This window comes from Ranitomeya imitator, chromosome 2 (genome assembly GCF_032444005.1).
Source record: "Ranitomeya imitator isolate aRanImi1 chromosome 2, aRanImi1.pri, whole genome shotgun sequence".
Classification (NCBI taxonomy): domain Eukaryota; kingdom Metazoa; phylum Chordata; class Amphibia; order Anura; family Dendrobatidae; genus Ranitomeya; species Ranitomeya imitator.
This window is the reverse complement of record NC_091283.1, coordinates 371,028,026-371,048,388: the sequence shown is the minus strand read 5'-3', so window position 1 is coordinate 371,048,388 and position 20,363 is coordinate 371,028,026. Positions and strand designations below refer to the sequence as shown.

The 20,363-nt window shown below is 44.4% G+C and overlaps 1 protein-coding gene across 2 annotated transcripts in view; it reads right to left on the bottom strand.

The window, feature by feature from the left end:
- LOC138663943 (zinc finger protein 271-like) overlaps positions 1-18,532 on the bottom strand; it is a 48,628-nt gene extending 30,096 nt beyond the window's left edge. Inside the window, exon 1 of one of the 2 annotated variants that reach the window (XM_069750317.1) lies at positions 18,476-18,532. Coding sequence is in view for 1 of the 2 variants with exons in the window: in XM_069750316.1 (XP_069606417.1) it covers positions 18,476-18,502 (27 nt within the window). In the remaining variant the exon portion in view is untranslated. The remainder of the gene's footprint in view (positions 1-18,475) is intronic. The other variant, XM_069750316.1, reaches the window with a different exon arrangement.
- Positions 18,533-20,363: the final 1,831 nt, after the last annotated feature.

The following is a 20,363-nucleotide window of genomic DNA, read 5'->3' as shown; positions in this document are numbered from 1 at the left end:
CCAACACGACCACATCATGCAGATTATGCAACACCAAAAAGCGAATATCCTCCTGATGCGCAGGAGCCATGCACATGGTCAGCTGGGTCCAGTACTGAGGCTTATTCTTGGCCAAAGGCGTAGCATCAATTCCTCTCAATGGAATAGGATACTGCAAGGGCTCCAAGAAAAACCCACAGCGCCTAGCATACTCCAAGTCCATCAAATTCAGGGCAGCGCCTGAGTCCACAAATGCCATGACAGAATAGGATGACAAAGAGCAGATCAAAGTAACGGACAAAAGAAATTTCGACTGTACCGTACCAATGGTGGCAGACCTAGCGTTTAGGACAATCGGAGATAGCATGAGTGGAATCACCACCGTAAAAACACAGCCCATTCTGACGTCTGTGTTCTTGCCGTTCAGCTCTGGTCAAAGTCCTATCGCACTGCATAGGCTCAGGTCCATGCTCAAATAATACCGCCAAATGGTATTATCTGCGTCTTCCTCTGCGTCTCAGAGCTTCCAGCAAGGAAGAAAAAACAATATAGCAAGCTGGACAGAAAATATAGCAAACAAAAGTAACACAAGCAAAACTTAGCTTATGCAGGGCAGACAGGCCACAAGAACGATCCAGGAGAGAGCAAGACCAATACTGGAACATTGACTGGAGGCCAGGAACAAAGAACTAGGTGGAGTTAAATAGAGCAGCACCTAACGACTTAACCTCGTCACCTGAGGAAGGAAACTCAGAAGCCGCAGCCCCACTCACATCCACCAGAGGAAGCTCATAGACAGAACCAGCCGAAGTACCACTCATGACCACAGGTGGGAGCTTGACCACAGAATTCACAACAGAACCCCCTGAAAACCCCAACTAGTCACAGACATGGACTTCCAATCCAACACAGGATTATGTACCTGCAACCACGGAAAACCCAGCACGATAGCATCATGCAAATTATGCAACACCAGAAATCGACAATCTTCCTGATGGGCTGGCGCCATGCGCATGGTCACCTGTGTCCAAAACTGGGGCTTATTTTTAGCCAAGGGTGTAGCATCAATGCCCCTTAAAGGAATAGGGTTCTGCAAAGGCTGCAAGGAAAAACCACAACGCCTGGCAAACCCAAAGTCCATTAAGTTCAAGGCGGCGCCTGAATCCACAAACGCCATGACAGAAAATGATGACAATGAGCAGATCAAAGACACAGATAACAGAAATTTAGGTTGTACAGTACTGATGGTAAATGAACTAGCGATCCTCTTTGTCCGCTTAGGACAGACTGAAATGACATGAGAAGCATCGCCACAATAATAACACAACCCATTTTGACATCTGAATCCTTGTCATTCTGTTCTAGACAGAATCCTATCACACTGCATTGGCTCAGGAATCTGCTCTGAGGACAACGCCACAGCGCGCACAGGTCTGCGCTCTCGCAAGCGCCGGTCAATCTGAATGGCCAGAGACATAGAATCACTCAGACCAGAAGGCGTGGGAAACCCCACCATGACATCCTTAACGGATTCAGAAAGACCCCTTCTGAAAATTGCCGCCAAAGCATCATTATTCCATTTAGTCAACACAGACCATTTTCTGAATTTCTGACAATACAATTCTGCCGCCTCTTGACCCTGAGACAGGGCCAACAAGGTCTTCTCACCTCTTCATAATCAGTTTTTATGAAGAGGTAAGCTATAGGCTGGACTACGGTGAGTCATTGGACGTGGTATATCTCGATTTTTCCAAAGCGTTTGATACCGTGCCGCACTAGAGGTTGGTACACAAAATGAGAATGCTTGGTCTGGGGGAAAATGTGTGTAAATGGGTTAGTAACTGGCTTAGTGATAGAAAGCAGAGGGTGGTTATAAATGGTATAGTCTCTAACTGGGTCGCTGTGACCAGTGGGGTACCGCAGGGGTCGGTATTGGGACCTGTTCTCTTCAACATATTCATTAATGATCTGGTAGCAGGTTTACACAGTAAAATATCGATATTTGCAGATGATACAAAACTATGTAAAGCAGTTAATACAAGAGAAGATAGTATTCTGCTACAGATGGATCTGGATAAGTTGGAAACTTGGGCTGAAAGGTGGCAGATGAGGTTTAACAATGATAAATGTAAGGTTATACACATGGGAAGAAGGAATCAATATCACCATTACACACTGAACGGGAAACCACTGGGTAAATCTGACAGGGAGAAGGACTTGGGGATCCTAGTTAATGATAAACTTACCTGGAGCAGCCAGTGCCAGGCAGCAGCTGCCAAGGCAAACAGGATCATGGGGTGCATTAAAAGAGGTCTGGATACACATGATGAGAGCATTATACTGCCTCTGTACAAATCCCTAGTTAGACCGCACATGGAGTACTGTGTCCAGTTTTGGGCACCGGTGCTCAGGAAGGATATAATGGAACTAGAGAGAGTACAAAGGAGGGCAACAAAATTAATAAAGGGGATGGGAGAACTACAATACCCAGATAGATTAGCGAAATTAGGATTATTTAGTCTAGAAAAAAGACGACTGAGGGGCGATCTAATAACCATGTATACGTATATAAGGGGACAATACAAATATCTCGCTGAGGATCTGTTTATACCAAGGAAGGTGACGGGCACAAGGGGGCATTCTTTGCGTCTGGAGGAGAGAAGGTTTTTCCACCAACATAGAAGAGGATTTTTTACTGTTAGGGCGGTGAGAATCTGGAATTGCTTGCCTGAGGAGGTGGTGATGGCGAACTCAGTCGAGGGGTTCAAGAGAGGCCTGGATGTCTTCCTGGAGCAGAACAATATTGTATCATACAATTATTAGGTTCTGTAGAAGGACGTAGATCTGGGGATTTATTATGATGGAATATAGGCTGAACTGGATGGACAAATGTCTTTTTTCGGCCTTACGAACTACCGTATATACTCGAGTATAAGCCGAGATTTTCAGCCCATTTTTTTGGGCTGAAAGTCCCCCTCTCGGCTTATACTCGAGTCATATACCCGGGTGTCGGCAGGGGAGGGGGAGCGGGGGCTGTGTAGTTATACTTACCTGCTGCGGCGCGGTCCCTGCAGTCCCTGGCTTCTCCGGCGCTGCAGATTCTTCCTGTACTGAGCGGTCACATGGCACCGCTCATTACAGAAATGAATAGGCGGCTCCACCCCCATAGGGGAGGAGCCGCATATTCATTGCTGTAAATGATCGGTGCCATGTGACCGCTCAATTACAGGAAGAAGCTGCAGCGCCGGAGAAGCCAGGGACTGCAGGGACCGCGCCGCAGCAGGTAAGGGGAGCGCAGCACTATAATTACCTGCTCCTCGCTCCGGTGCGGCTCCGTCTGCAGCGTCCTCTAGCAGTGACGCTCAGGTTAGAGGGCGCTGTGACGTAGTCAGTGTGCGCCCTCTGCTGAGCGTCAGTGCTGGAGACGGAGCCGCACGAGGAGCAGGTAATTATTGAAAGCGCCGGCGTCCTGAGAAGAGAGGTGAGTATGTGATTTTTTTTTTTATTGCAGCCGCATTCTATATGGCACAGCATTATAAGGAACACCTATGGGGCCATAATCAAAGGTGCAGAGCATATATGGCACAGCATTATAAGGAGCACCTATGGGGCCATAATCAAAGGTGCAGAGCATATATGGCACAGCATTATAAGGAACACCTATGGGGCCATAATCAAAGGTGCAGAGCATATATGGCACAGCATTATAAGGAACACCTATGGGGCCATAATCAAAGGTGCAGAGCATATATGGCACAGCATTATAAGGAGCATTTATGGGGCCATAATCAAAGGTGCAGAGCATATATGGCACAGCATTATAAGGAGCATTTATGGGGCCATAATCAAAGGTGCAGAGCATATATGGCACAGCATTATAAGGAGCACCTATGGGGCCATAATCAAAGGTGCAGAGCATATATGGCACAGCTTTATAAGGGGCATCTATGGGGCCATAATCAAAGGTGCAGAGCATATATGGCACAGCTTTATAAGGGGCATCTATGGGGCCATAATCAAAGGTGCAGAGCATATATGGCACAGCTTTATAAGGGGCATCTATGGGGCCATAATCAAAGGTGCAGAGCATATATGGCACAGCATTATAAGGAGCATTTATGGGGCCATAATCAAAGGTGCAGAGCATATATGGCACAGCATTATAAGGAGCATTTATGGGGCCATAATCAACGGTGCAGAGCATTCTATATGGCACAGCTTTATAAGGAGCATCTATGGGGCAATAATGAACGGTGCAGAGCATTCTATATAGCACAGTTGTATATGGAGCATCTATGGGGCAATAATGAACGGTATGGAGCATCTATTTTTATTTTTGAAATTCACCGGTAGCTGCTGCATTTTCTACCCTAGGCTTATACTCGAGTCAATAAGTTTTCCAAATTTTTTGTGGCAAAATTAGGGGGGTCGGCTTATACTCGGGTCGGCTTATACTCGAGTATATACGGTATGTTACTATGTTATGATCCACAGAATTAGGTTCATCATATAATAATCCCAAAGCCTGAAAAAAGGAGTCTATGTTAAGCAAAGCCGGATTCCCAGATTCCAGGGAAAACGCCCAATCCTGTGGGTCACCACGCAGCAGGGAGTTTACGATTTTTACCTGCTGAATGGAATCACCGGAGGATCGAGGTCTCAGAGCAAAAAACAGTTTACAGTTGTTTTTAAAACTCAAAAATTTGGACCTGTCACCAGAAAACAAATCAGGAGTAGGAATCTTCGGTTCTAAAGCAGGAGTCTGAACAATATAATCTGAAATACCCTGTACCCTAGCAGCAAGCTGGTCTACACGAGAAGCTATTTCCTGAACATTGATGCTAGCACAAAGCTCCTCAGTCACCCAGAGATTAAAAGGGAAGAGAACAGAAAACAGACTGAAGAAAAAAAAATGGCTCAACACCTTTCTTCCCTTCTTCTGAGAGGCATTTATCTCATTATAGTCCATTTGTACTGTTATGATTCGGTGACCTTGGAGCAACATGAAAACTTTCACTGGAGTAGGTGGTCACTATACTGACCGCAAATCCTGATCTTAACACCACAACTAGAAGTAGCCGTGGAGTGTACCTAACCAATCCTAGACACCTCGTCACAGCCGGAGGACTAAATACCCCTAAAGATGGAAATAGGAATACTATCTTGCCTCAGAGCAGAACCCCAAAGGATAGACAGCCCCCCACAAATATTGGCGGTGAATCGGAGAGGAAAAAACATACACAGGCAGAAAAACAGGATTTAGCACAAGAGGCCACTCTAGCTAAATAGTACAGGATAGGACAGAGTTCTGTGCGGTCAGTATTAAAACCCTTCAAAAATATCCACAGCAGAATATACAAAAACTTCCTACATCTAACTAAAGACGTAGGAGCGTAAATCTGCGACTCCAGCGAATCCTACATTCAGAGCAGGAATACAATCCAAAACAAGCACACAGCCTGTGTGCCACAGAAAAAGAAACAGAGACTTATGTTTGCTGAAATGGCAACCAAGCAGGAGAAGCCAGAAAGAGATCCATCATATCCCAAAAAAACATTGACAACTGGCAAGGACTAATGAGTCCTGCAAGCCTAAATATCCCAGTCCGAACTGCAATTAGCAGATACACCTGTCCAAGACTGCAGCCCAGGAACAACTGCATTACCATCTGCTACCACCAGAGGGAGCTCAAAAGCAGAATTCACAACAGGTATGTGTCCACATTCAGGATTGCGTCAGGATTTGATAAGGATTTGACGCAGGTAAAATCTGCACCAAATCTGCACCTGAGGTCACTGGCAGGTCACCTGTGTTTTTCATGCGTTTTTGACGCGTTTTTCATGCGTTTTTGACGCCTTTGTTTCATGCGGATTTGTGTTTTTATAAGCTCAATAAAGATATACCCAAAAAAAAGAGTGATGTCATTTCTTGTCCAACCTCTTCATTTACATACTCCATTGAAGAATAACGTTTACACACACAGACAGATAGATGATAGATAACAGATAGATCGATAGATAATATATATGGGATAGATAGATAATAGATACCGTAGATAATAGATAGATCTATCGTATCTATCTATCTATCGTATCTATCTATCGTCTCTATTATCTATCTATAAATATATCTATCAATAGATATATCTATAGATAGCTAGATAGATATATCGATAGATAGATAATAGATAGATGATAGATAGATAATAGATACGAAAGATAGATAATACCAAGCCCGATGTTTAGTATATCTATGTATCTATAGATATATCTATCTATAAATATATCTATAGATTATCCATCTATCTATATAATCATCTAAGGGGTACTTCCGTCTGTTTGTCTGTCTTTCTGTCTGTAACGGAAATCCTGAGTCGCTGATTGGTCGCGGCCGGCCACGAATTGGCCCCTCCCTACTCCTCATCCCGGACCAACTTTTTTACTATTGATGCTGGCTATGCAGCATCAATAGTAAAAAGATAATGGTAAAAGTAATAAAAAAAATAAAAAATCATGCTATTCTGACCTTCTGTTGCCTCCGCAGCTTTACCGCTCCTCCCGATGCTCTCGGCAGCTTCCGTTCCCAGAGATGCATTGTGAAATTACACACATGACTTAGCGGTCATTTTCACAATGCATCTCTGGGAAAGGAAGCTGCAGGCCGCATCGCGAGGAGCGGGACAGCTTCGGTGGACGACGGAAGGCGAGTATATAACTATTTTTTATTTTAATTCTTTTTGTGGGCTGTGTTATTTACTACATGGCTGCTATATACTGGTTGGCTGTACTATATACTACGTGGCTGTGCTATATACTACGTGGCTGTGCCATCTACTGCGTGGGCTGTACTATGTACTACGTGGGGTGTTATATACTACATCGCTGTGCTATATACTACGTGGCTGTGCTATATACCAGAGATGTCAAACTGCATTCCTCGAGGGCCACAAACAGGTCATGTTTTCAGGATTTCCTTGTATTGCCCAGGTGATAATTTAATCACCTGCACAGAATGATTCCAGCACCTTGTGCAATACAAGGAAATCCTGAAAACATGACCTGTTTGCGGCCCTCGAGGAATGCAGTTTGACACCTCTGCTATATACTACATGGCTGTGCTATATACTACATGGCTGTGCTATATACTACGTGGCTGTGCTATATACTACGTCGCTGTGCTATATACTACGTGGCTGTGCTATCTACTGCGTGGGCTGTTATCTACTACGTGGGCTGTGTTATATACTGCGTGGGCTGTGCTATATATTACGTGGGCTGTGTTATATATTATGTGGTTGTGTTATAGACCGTATCTGCTATATACTGCATGGATCCTATATACAACGTGGGCTGTGTTATATACTACGTCGGCTGTTATATACTACATCGCTGTGCTATATACTATGTGGCTGTGCTATATACTACCTGGCTGTGCTATATACTACGTGGCTGCGCTATCTACTGTGTTGGCTGCGCTATATACTACGTGGCTGTTTTATATACTACGTGGGCTGTGCTATATACTACGTGGGTTGTGCTATATACTACATCGCTGTGCTATATACTACGTGGCTGTGCTATATACTACGTGGCTGTGCTATATACTAGGCGGCCAGCCGTGACCAATTAGCGATATTGGAATTTAACCCGCACTCACAGCGCGACGTACATACATACATATTCTAGAATACCCAATGCGTTAGAATCAAGCCACCATCTAGTATATATATAATCGTCTAAGGGTCTGTTTGTCTGTAACGGAAATCTTGCGTCGCTGATTGGTCGCGGGCAGCTGGCGCGACCAATCAGCGACAGGAGCAGTCCGGCCGTGAATTGGCGCGGGATTTAAACCACGCTTCGCTGATTGCTCGTGCCCGGCCGGCCGCAGCCAATCAGTGATATTGCAGCGGGCCACGATCTAGTAGATATGTAATAGCAAGGCCGATGTTTATGAATGAACGTTTAATTTAAAAAAAATGGGAAAAAAAATGGCGTGGGCTCCCGCGCAATTTTCTACGCCAGAGGAGGAAAGCCGATGGCCGGGGGCCAATATCTGTAACCTGGGAAGGGGGTAATACCCATGGCCCCTCTCTAGGCTATGAATATCAGCCCGCAGCTGTCTGCATAGCCTTACGTGGGGTCCCCCTATATTTTATAGCCAGAAAGACTACGCAGACAGCTGCAGGTGGATATTCATAGCCTAGAGAGGGGCCATGGTTATTGCCCCCCCCAGCTACAAATACCAGCCCCCAGCCGCCCCAGAAATGGCGCATCTGTGAGATGCGCCAATTCCGGCACTTAGCCCCTCTCTTCCCACTCCCCTGTAGCGGTGGGATATGGGGTAATAAGGGGTTAATGTCACCTTGCTATTGTAAGGTGACATTAAGCCGGGTTAATAATGGAGAGGCGTCAATAAGACGCCTATCCATTATTAATGCTAGAGTAGTGAAAGAGTTAAAAACAAAATAAAGACACAGCCAGAAAAAAGTATTTTATTCTTCTTAATTTCACCATACTTACCATACTCGATCACCCGCAAAAAAATAAAAATAATAAACCGTATACTCCCTGTCAGACGCAGTCCAATTAATAACGAGTGTCCCACGATGATCTCCCCTATAGAACAGTGACATTGGGTGATGTCACCACTCTATAGGACCTCCAGTGACACACTGACTGGAGACAACGGCTCCTGCAGTGCATCACTGAAGAGGTTACCTCAGTTCAGGGTCTCACTTTATCGCATTGCTGCGTGGGAACTTTCTCACACAGCAGTGTCACAAGTGAGACTAAGGACTATTTTCTCACAGGGGCGTAGGAATACATTGTGGGGAAGTATACCTTCTGTCATTGTATTCCTGGAGTCCCTGGAGAGCGGTTACATCAGCTGATGCTGCTGCTCTCCACAGGAGATCGTCATGGGACACTTGTTTTAATTGGATTTCTGCGGATCAGGGAGTAAATTGTTTATTTATTATTTTAATATTTTTTACAGGTGACACTGGATTCGGGGAACAAAGTAACAAGTGATGGTGAGTATGTAATCTATGTTTTATGTACTGTATATCTATATGTTGTATGTATGTATGTGTTGTATGGTGTATGTTGCATGTTGTATGGTGCATGTCGCATGTTGTTGCATGTCGGCGCATGTTGTATGGTGTATGTCGTGTGTTGTATGTACACACAGTCTAGACGAGTCCGGCTCTGCTACATCTGGATGCCTGACATCCAGATGTAGCAGAGCCTGTAGATGATCGCCGCAGATAACTCTCCAGCGATCACCTACACTACAGTGTTCTCACAATCAGCTGATCAGCTGTTTATGAGAACCAGCCTAGTGACCGGAGATAACTCCCGATCACGTGCACGGCAGTTCTCGAGGTAAGATAAGTTATCGCGAGAATTGCAGTGGACGAGGGACTTCCGGCGGCAGGACAGGTGAGCCGGCAGACATGCGTAGTAAGCTGCATGTACGCAGTTTCTACGTATGTGACTAATCATTAGAGGCGATTTTATCGCCTCTAATTTTCTATGCATGTGACTAATCATTAGAGGCAATTTTATCACCTTTAACCCCTTTACCCCCAAGGGTGGTTTGCACGTTATGGACCGGGCCAATTTTTACAATTCTGACCACTGTCCCTTTATTAAGTTATAACTCTGGAACGCTTCAACGGATCCCGGTGATTCTGACATTGTTTTCTCGTGACATATTGTACTTCATGATAGTGGTAAAATTTCTTTGACATTACCTGCGTTTATTTGTGAAAAAAACGGAAACATGGCAAAAATTTTGAAAATTTCGCAATTTTCCAACTTTGAATTTTTATGCAATTAAATCACAGAGATATGTCACACAAAATACTTAATAAGTAACATTTCCCACATGTCTACTTTACATCAGCACAATTTTGGAACCAAAATTTTTTTTTGTTAGGGAGTTATAAGGGTTAAAAGTTGACCAGCAATTTCTCATTTTTACAACACCATTTTATTTTAGGGACCACATCTCATTTGAAGTCATTTTGAGGGGTCTATATGATAGAAAATACCCAAGTGTGACACCATTCTAAAAACTGCACCTCTCAAGGTTCTCAAAACCACATTCAATAAATGTTTATTAACCCTTCAGGTGTTTCACAGGAATTTTTGGAATGTTTAAATAAAAAATAACATTTAACTTTTTTTCACAAAAAATTTACTTCAGCTCCAATTTGTTTTATTTTGCCAAGAGTTACAGGAGAAAATGGACCCCAAACCTTGTTGTACAATTTGTCCTGAGTACGCCGATACCCCATAAGTTGAGGTAAACCACTGTTTGGGCGCATGACAGAGCTTGGAAGCGAAGGAGTGCCATTTGACTTTTTAATGCAAAATTGACTGGAATTGAGATGGGACGCCATGTTGCGTTTGGAGAGCCACTGATGTGCCTAAACATTGAAACTCCCCACAAGTGACACCATTTTGAAAAGTAGACCCCCTAAGGAACTTATCTAGAGGTGTGGTGAGCACTTTGACCCACCAAGTGCTTCACAGAAGTTTATAATGCAGAACCGTAAAAATAAAAAAATATTTTTTTTTCACAAAAAATATCTTTTCGCCCCCAATTTTTTATTTTCCCAATGGTAAAAGAAGAAATTGGAACCAAAAAGTTGTTGCACAATTTGTCCTGAGTACTCTGATACCCCATATGTGGGGGTAAACCACTGTTCGGGCGCATGGGAGACCTCGGAAGGGAAGGAGCGCCGTTTGACCTTTCAATGCAAAATTGATAGGAATTGAGATGGGACGCCATGTTGCGTTTGAAGAGCCACTGATGTGCCTAAACATTGAAACCCCCCACAATTGACACCATTTTGGAAAGTAGACCCCCTAAGGAACTTATCTAGAGGTGTGGTGAGCACTTTGACCCACCAAGAGCTTCACAGAAGTTTATAATGCAGAGCCGTAAAAATAAAACAAAAATTTTTTCCCACAAATATTATTTTTTAGCCCCCAGTTTTGTATTTTCCCGAGGGTAACAGGAGAAATTGGACCCCAAAATTGGTTCTGCAATTTGTCCTGAGTGCGCTGATACCCCATATGTGGGGGGGAACCACCGTTTGGGCGCATGGGAAGGCTCGGAAGGGAAGGAGCGCCATTTGAAATACAGACTTAGATGGAATGGTCTGCAGGCGTCACATTGCATTTGCAGAGCCCCTAATGTACCTAAACAGTAGAAACCCCCCACAAGTGACCCCATATTGGAAACTAGACCCCCCCAAGGAACTTATCTAGATGTGTTGTGAGAACTTTGAGCCCCCAAGTGTTTCACTACAGTTTCTAACGCAGAGCCGTGAAAATAAAAAAAAAATTCCCCCCAAAATTATTTTTTAGCCCCCAGTTTTGTATTTTCTCGAGGGTAACAGGAGAAATTGGACCCCAAAATTTGTTGTCCAATTTGTCCTGAGTGCGCTGATGCCCCATATGTGGGGGGGAACCACCGTTTGGGCGCATGGGAGGGCTCGGAAGGGAAGGAGCGCCATTTGGAATGCAGACTTAGATGGAATGGTCTGCAGGCTTCACATTGCGTTTGCAGAGCCCCTAATGTACCTAAACAGTAGAAACCCCCCACAAGTGACCCCATATTGGAAACTAGACCCCCCCACGAACTTATCTAGATGTGTTGTGAGAACTTTGAGCCCCCAAGTGTTTCACTACAGTTTATAACGCAGAGCCGTGAAAATTAAAAAATCTTTTTTTTCCCACAAAACTTATTTTTTAGCCCCCAGTTTTGTATTTTCCCAAGGGTAACAGGAGAAATTGGACCCCATATGTTGGGGTAAACTCCTGTTTGGGCACACGGGAGAGCTCGGAAGGGAAGGAGCACTGTTTTACTTTTTCAACGCAGAATTGGCTGGAATTGAGATCGGACGCCATGTCGTGTTTGGAGAGCCCCTGATGTGTCTAAACAGTGGAAACCCCCCAATTATAACTGAAACCCTAATCCAAACACACCCCTAACCCTAATTCCAACGGTAACCCTAACCACACCTCTAACCCAGACACACCCCTAACCCTAATCCCAACCCTATTCCCAACCGCAAATGTAATCCAAACCCTAACCCTAACTGTAGCCCCAACCCTAACTGTAGCCTTAACCCTAACTGTAGCCTTAACCCTAACTGTAGCCTTAACCCTAACTGTAGCCTTAACCCTAGCCCTAACCCTAGCCCTAACCCTAATGGGAAAATGGAAATAAATACATTTTTTAAATTTTTTTTATTTTTCCCTAACTAAGGGGGTAATGAAGGGGGGTTTGATTTACTTTTATAGCGGGTTTTTTAGCGGATTTTTATGATTGGTAGCCGTCACTCACTGAAAGACGCTTTTTATTGCAAAAAATATTTTTTGCGTTACCACATTTTGAGAGCTATAATTTTTCCATGTTTGAGTCCACAGAGTCATGTGAGGTCTTGTTTTTTGCGGGACGAGTTGACGTTTTTATTGGTAACACTTTCGGGCACGTGACAATTTTTGATCGCTTTTAATTCCGATTTTTGTGAGGCAGAATTAACAAAAACCAGCTATTCATGAATTTCTTTTGGGGGAGGCGTTTATACCGTTCCGTGTTTGGTAAAATTGATAAAGCAGTTTTATTCTTCGGGTCAGTACGATTACAGCGACACCTCATTTATATCATTTTTTTTATGTTTTGGCGCTTTTATACGATAAAAACTATTTTATAGAAAAAATAATTATTTTTGCATCGCTTTATTCTGAGGACTATAACTTTTTTATTTTTTTGCTGATGTTGCTGTATTGCGGCTCGTTTTTTGTGGGACAAGATGACGCTTTCAGCGGTACCATGGTTATTAATATCTGTCTTTTTGATCGCGTGTTATTCCACTTTTTGTTCGGCGGTATGATAATAAAGCGTTGTTTTTTGCCTCGTTTTTTTTTTTTTTTCTTACGGTGTTTACTGAAGGGGTTAACTAGTGGGCCAGTTTTATAGGTTGGGTCGTTACGGACGCGGCGATACTAAATATGTGTACTTTTATTGTTTTGTTTTTTTTATTTAGATAAAGAAATGTATTTATGGGAATAATATTTTTTTTTTTTTTCATTATTTAGGATTTTTTTTTTTTTTTTTTTTTTTTACACACTTGTAAAAATTTTTTTTTACTTTTTTACTTTGTCCCAGGGGGGGACAATACAGATCGGTGATCTGCCAGTTTGCACAGCACTCTGACAGATCACCGATCTGTCAAACAGCGCTGCAGCGTTACCAAGTGCCTGCTCTGAGCAGGCACTTGGTAAGGCACCTCCCTCCCTGCAGGACCCGGATCCGCGGCCATCTTGGATCCGGGACTTGCTGCAGGGAGGAAGGTAGGAGACCCCCGGAGCAACGCGATCACATCGCGTTGCTGCGGGGGTCTCAGGGAAGCACGCAGGGAGCCCCCTCCCTGCGCGATGCTTCCCTGCACCGCCGGCACATCGCGATCATGTTTGATCGCGGTGTGCCGGGGGTTAATGTGCCGGGGGCGGTCCGTGACCGCTCCTGGCACATAGTGCCGGATGTCAGCTGCGATAAGCAGCTGACACCCGGCCGCGATCGGCCGCGCTCCCCCCGTGAGCGCGGCCGATCGCCTATGACGTACTATTCCGTCCTTGGGAAGTAAAGCCCACCCCACATGGACGGAATAGTACGTCTAATGGCAGAAAGGGGTTAATGATAGTCTATGGTCAATTTACGGAGCGGCGATGGAGCGTTGCCACTTTGTAAACAGACATGCTGCATTCTGAAAAGACGCGCCGCATGTCCGTTTACGCGGGTCTGTCGCCTGCGTGTTTTACCGCATAGTGGAGACGGGATTTCATGAAATCCCCTCCACTATGCTGTAACATCTGGAAGCTGCGTGTTTGACGCTGCCGCTCTACGCAGCGTCAAACACGCAGCGTTTCCTGAACGTGGAAACATACCCTAAGGCTTCTCCTTGTGGAGAGTGACATACTAGCTCTGGCTTGTCAAGGTAAGGAGGTTTATTCACCATGCATGGCTCCTCTGGGAAATTTAATATGCCAATTGCCTCTTCAGAGAAAAAGAGGACTTGAACTCTATAGCGCCACCTGTTGGAAGCAGCGATCCTACAAGTCATAATCTATTCTTTAACGAGTCTTGTAATATGACTTATATAGTCATCCCTATCAAAGAAGTATCATTTCTCCTTGCGGAGATTGACATGATAAGCATGTCGAGGTGAGGAGACTTAAAGCCGCAATGCTCCTCTGGGAAATAAGCAAATTGTCTCTTCAGAGAGGAAGAGAACTAGAACTCTAGTGCCACCTATTGGAAGTAGCAATCCTAACAGTCAATGTCGACCCTTTACCGAGCCTTGTCACATGACTTAGGATTGCTACTTCCAATAGGTGGCACTAGAGTTCTAGTTCTCTTCCTCTCTGAAGAGACAATTTGCATAGTCATCCACACTATTCCTTAGGAAACTGTTCATAGGTTGGGTGTTGCTCATTGCTATAGGCATCCATTACTGACTACATGTGAGCCCCTCTATGGCCTACTTTGGACTTAACATCACTCATTTTGGCAAATTGTACTTAACCTGTTTGGCTATATATGTACCCCTATAGTTCTGTGAATTATTGAAGTATTGACTGTGTGTCTGCTCTTTAACTTTTTGTGCGCTCACCATTTTCCTGATACTTTTCTTACTATATACAGTATATACTGTTTATCTATATATATAATTGCCTAAGGGGTACTTCCATCTGTCGCGGAAATCCCGGGTCGCTGATTGGTCACGGCCGGCTGGTCGCGACAGGCACAGTCCGGCCGCCAATTGGCCCCTCCCTACTCCTCTCCAGTCAGTGACCCCTCCATACTCCCCTCCAGTCAGCAGCCACATAGGGTTTTAGCAGTCCGTTAAACGGACTACGTTACACTGCGGCATAACGCGTTGTAACGCAGTCCGTTAACGCTGCTATTAACGCTGTAAGTGTGACCAACTTTTTACTATTGATGCTGCCTATGCAGCACCAATAGTAAAAATATATAATGTTAAAAATAATTAAAAAAAGCATTATTTTCTCACCTTCCGGCACCTTTCCTGCTCCTAGCGCCGCTCCAGTCCCAAAAATGCATTTCGGCAATGACCAGACATGACGTAGCGGTCTCGCGAGTCCAGTACATCATCACGTGTTATTGACGCAATGCATTCTTGGGACCAGAGCGTCGCGAGGAGCATTGCTAAACGCCTGGCCTGGATCCAGGGTCCGACGGAGGGTGAGTATATAACTATTTTTTATTTTCTTTTTTTAACAGGGATATGGTGCCCACACTGCTTTATACTGTGTGGGCTGTGTTATATACTGCACGGCCTGTTATATACTACGTCTCTGTGCTATATACTATGTGGCCTGCGCTAAATACTGAGTGGCTGGGCAATATACTATGTGGCTGGGCAATATACTACGTGGCTGGGCAATATGCTACGTGAGCTGTGTTATATACCAAGTGAGCTGTTATATACTGCGTGGGCTGTGCTATATACTACTATACATATTCTAAAATACTCGATGCGTTGGAACTGGGCGTATATATATATATATATATATATATATATATATATATATATATATATATATACACAAACATACAGTACATACCAAAAGTTTGGACACACCTCATTTAAAGATTTTTCTGTATTTTCATGACTATGAAAATTGTACATTCACACTGAAGGCATCAAAAGTATGAATTAACACATGTGGAATTATATACTTAACAAAAAAGTGTGAAACAACTGAAATTGTGTCTTATATTCTAGGTTCTTCAAAGTAGCCACCTTTTGCTTTGATGACTGCTTTGCACACTCTTGGCATTCTCTTGATGAGCTACAAGAGGTAGTCACCGTGAATGGTCTTCCAACAATCTTGAAGGATTTCCCAGAGATGCTTAGCACTTGTTGGCCCTTTTGCCTTCACTCTGCGGTCCAGCTCACCCCAAACCATCTCGATTGGGTTCATGTCTGGTGACTGTGGAGGCCAGATCATCTGGCGTAGCACCCCATCACTCTCCTTCTTGGTCAAATAGCCTTTACACGGCCTGGAGGTGTGTTTGGGGTCATTGTCCTGTTGAAAAATAAGTATATAATTCCACATGTGTTAATTCAAAGTTTTGATGCATTCAATGTGAATGTACAATTTTCAGTCATGAAAATACAGGAAAATCTTTAAATGAGAAGGTGTGTCCAAACTTTTGCTCATACTGTATATGCACATATGCACACAAAATTAGAATATCATCTAAAAGTTAATTTATTTCAGTTTTTCAATAGAAAAAGTGAAACTCGTATTATATAGTCATTACAAACAGTGATCTGTTTCAAGTGTTTATTTCTGTTAATGTTGATGATTATGGCTTACAGCCAATGAAAACCCAAAAGTCATTATCTCAGGAAATTAGAATACTTTATAACACCAGCTTGAAAATATTATTTTAAAATCCAAAATGTTGGCCTACTGAACTGTATATTCAGTAAATTCAAGCAATATTTGGTCGGGGTGCCTTTTGCATCAATTACTGTGTCAATGCGGCATGGCATGGAGGCGATCAGGCTGTGGCACTGCTGAGGTGTTATGGAAGCCCAGGTTGCTTTGATAGCAGCCTTCAACACGTCTGCATTGTTGGGTCAGGTGTCTCTCATCTTCCTCTTGACAATACCCCATAGTCTCTATGGGGTTAAGGTCAGGCGGGTTTGCTGGCCAATCAAGCACAGTGACACTGTTGTTTTTAAACCAGAAATTGGTACTATTGACAGTGTGGACAGGCGTCAAGTCCTGCGGGAGAATGAAATTTCCATCTCCAAAAAGCTTGTGAGCAGAAGGAAGCATAAAGTGCTCTAAAACTAACTGGTAGACGGCTGTGCTGACTTTGGTCCCCAAATCATCACTGATTGTGGAAACTTCACACTAGACCTCAAGCAGCTTGGATTGTGGCCTCTCCACTCTTCCTCCAGACTCTGGGACCTTGATTTCCAAGTTCTAGTGTGAAGTTTTTTTTTAATTTTATAGCATGAAAAGAAAAATCTGATTTTTATTTTACCTCTAAAATACAGTCACATTCAAGTAAAGAAAATTCTCCCACACTTGTCAGTACACAATGCTGAAGCAATTATTCAGCAATTTTCTTCTCCGCTTTTTTTACAGTTTTAACAAAAAAAGTGAAACATCACAATAATAATGTACAATGCAGCGAGGTGTGCCTGATGGGAGTACAATTAAAAATGGCTACAAAAATTATCAAATTGGCACAAAAATGGGCATCAAAGTGGGCATTGAAGGGCAATATTGAAAAGGTTAAATGACTTTGGGCTACTGATCTCACACTGCAGACACATAGATCAGGATGCCCCACATCAAATTCAGATCACTACACAAATGAGTTCTGGGAATCAGAACGGGCATTAAAGTGGGCACAGTTTCACAGATTTGAATAAGTAACTGGTATTTTTAAGGGATTATAAGAGATAGGGCCACTGATGTCACACTTCAGACAGACAGTGATGCCAGGCAACAAATTCAGGTCACTCCAGCCTGGCCTAAATGGGTTCTGGGCATGAGAACGGGCATCAAATTGGGCAAACAGACGATTTTCACATATTTGAATAATTAACTGGTGTTTTTTAGGGGTTAAATTACTTTGAGCCACTGATCTCACACCAACATTACATACATAGTGATAGCTTGCATCAAATTCAGGTCATTTTAGACTTGCAAAAATGTATTCTGGGCATCAAGATGGGCAAATAGCCACTTTTCACAGATTTGAACAGGTAACTGTTGATTTTCAGGAAGATCCAAGTCAAAATCAGTTGTTTTCTTTCAGGCTGGCCGGAGTGGTTGAAAAAAGCTGGCATCAAAGTTGGCAAGTTGAAACTTTGTACTGATTTGAATAAGTTACTTGTTTTAAGGGTTAAAGGGGTTGTCCTATCTTAGGCTAAAAGTCTGGAGTCACAATGTGACCGAAAGTATGCAAATCACATTCTTGTGGTCACATGCCTGGTGGCAGCCTCAGAGAATCCTGACAGTGAGCAGTCCCTGCGATGAGAATGTCACAGATTAACCCCTTCCACCCAAGAAGCCGCGATCTGGCTGTAGGTGCAGAGAGCGGTGTGAGAATGTCTCAGTGATGGTCACATGTGGGGAATCGTCTGATCCGGGATCGGCTTCTCGTGTCGTAGATTGGAACATACACGACTGAGGGTCAGAAGTGACGTCATGTGATTTATTACCCCGGTCACTATTCTCGGGGGGACGGAGGGGCACAGTGTGCGCGATATGTGTCTGTACTATCCAACCCGCCAGGTCTGAGTCTACATCACCGGGAACAGAGGGAAAGAATGTCTCCTGGAGCACAAACCCCCCAAATCACCTCAGTAATGGAGGGTTTACTGCCCCCTGCCCCCGCCCAGTAATGGGGAATCTCCAGCACCTACCTCCACCTGCAGAGCCGCACACCACATATATGGCTGTTCTGTGCGCACAGGACCTGTGATGAGGTCACAGGAGGGAGGAGTCAGGAGTCACATGATCAGGGGCCTCAGTGTATGCAGGACTCTGCTGTGCTGGTTGTCATGGTGCTGGATGAGGGGAAGTTTCTGTGTGGGGTCAGGAGGGGTTTACAGGGTGGATGTAGCCGTGTGTATACGAGGTATACGGAGCGGAGCCGTGTGTGTACGAGGTGTACGGAGCAGAGCTGCGTGTGTACGAGGTGTACGGAGCGGAGCCGTGTGTGTACGAGGTGTACAGAATGGAGCCATGTGTGTATGAGGTGTACGGAGCGGAGCCGTGTGTGTACGAGGTGTACAGAACGGAGCCATGTGTGTACGAGGTGTACGGAGCGGAGCCGTGTGTGTGTACGAGGTGTACAGAACGGAGCCATGTGTTTACGAGGTATACGGAGCGGAGCCGTGTGTGTACGAGGTGTACGGAGCGGAGCCGCATGTGTACGAGGTGTATGGAGTGGAGCTGCGTGTGTACGGGGTGTACGGAGCGGAGCCGTGTGTACGAGGTGTACAGAGCGGAGCCGTGTGTGTACGGAGCAGAGCTGCGTGTATGAGGTGTACGGAGCAGAGCCGTGTGTATGAGGTGTACGGAGCTGAGCCGTGTGTACGAGGTGTACGGAGCGGAGCCGTGTGTGTACGGAGCAGAGTCGCGTGTATGAGGTGTTCGGAGCTGAGCCGTGTGTGTACGAGGTGTATGGAGCAGAGTCGCGTGTATGAGGTGTTCGGAGCTGAGCCGTGTGTGTACGAGGTGTATGGAGCAGAGTCGCGTGTATGAGGTGTTCGGAGCTGAGCCGTGTGTGTACGAGGTGTATGGAGCAGAGTCGCGTGTATGAGGTGTTCGGAGCTGAGCCGTGTGTGTACGAGGTGTATGGAGCAGAGTCGCGTGTATGAGGTGTTCGGAGCTGAGCCGTGTGTGTACGAGGTGTATGGAGTAGAGCCGCGTGTATGAGGTGTACGGAGCTGAGCCGTGTGTGTACGAGGTGTACCGATGCAGTGGAAAGGCATTCGGCAAAATATTGTCAAGATACACTACTACAAATATACCCACGAGGTGACAAAAGATGTAATTAACAAAATGTTGGAACATGGTGGGAGCATTAGTCAAATCAAAAGGCATGGTAAGATTTTCATAATGCCCTTCTGGAATGTTTAAAGCTGTCTTCTACTCATCCCCCTCCTTAACACTAATCAGATTATAGGCTTCCCTGAGATCCAACTTTGAGAACCATTTTGCCCCAATAATATGAGACAACAAATCAGGAAAGGGAGGGGGATATGCGTCCCAGGTAGTAATCCAATTTAACTCATGAAAGTCTAAACAGGGATGCAGGCTCCCATCTTTCTTCTTAATGAAGAACTCCACTCATACAGGAGAAAATGTCCCTTGGCAAGACTTTCAGAGATATAGTATTTCATGGCCTGTCTCTCAGGACCTGACAGATTATATAATATGGTTTTGGGAAACTTGTACTTGGAAGTTCACAAGACAAACACCTCAAAATCAGACAGAAAAGATGGAATGTTTTTAGTGGAGACATTGGAAATTACAGTACCTAAGCAGTTATTCTTGCAAAAAGTACTCCACTTAATTATCTCTCTGTCCTGCAAGTCTATGACTGGATTATGCATAATCAACCAGGGAAGACCCAACACAATAGGAGTAGGAAGGCCTTCCAGAATGTAACAAGAAAGGAGCTCCCCATGAAGGGCACCTACAAGGCCCTTATGCTATTTGCATAAAGATTCCCTGACCAAGAGGTGCAGAGTCTATCGCAAATATGAGAATGGACTTCGCCAGCTTACTACAGGAGAGACCATG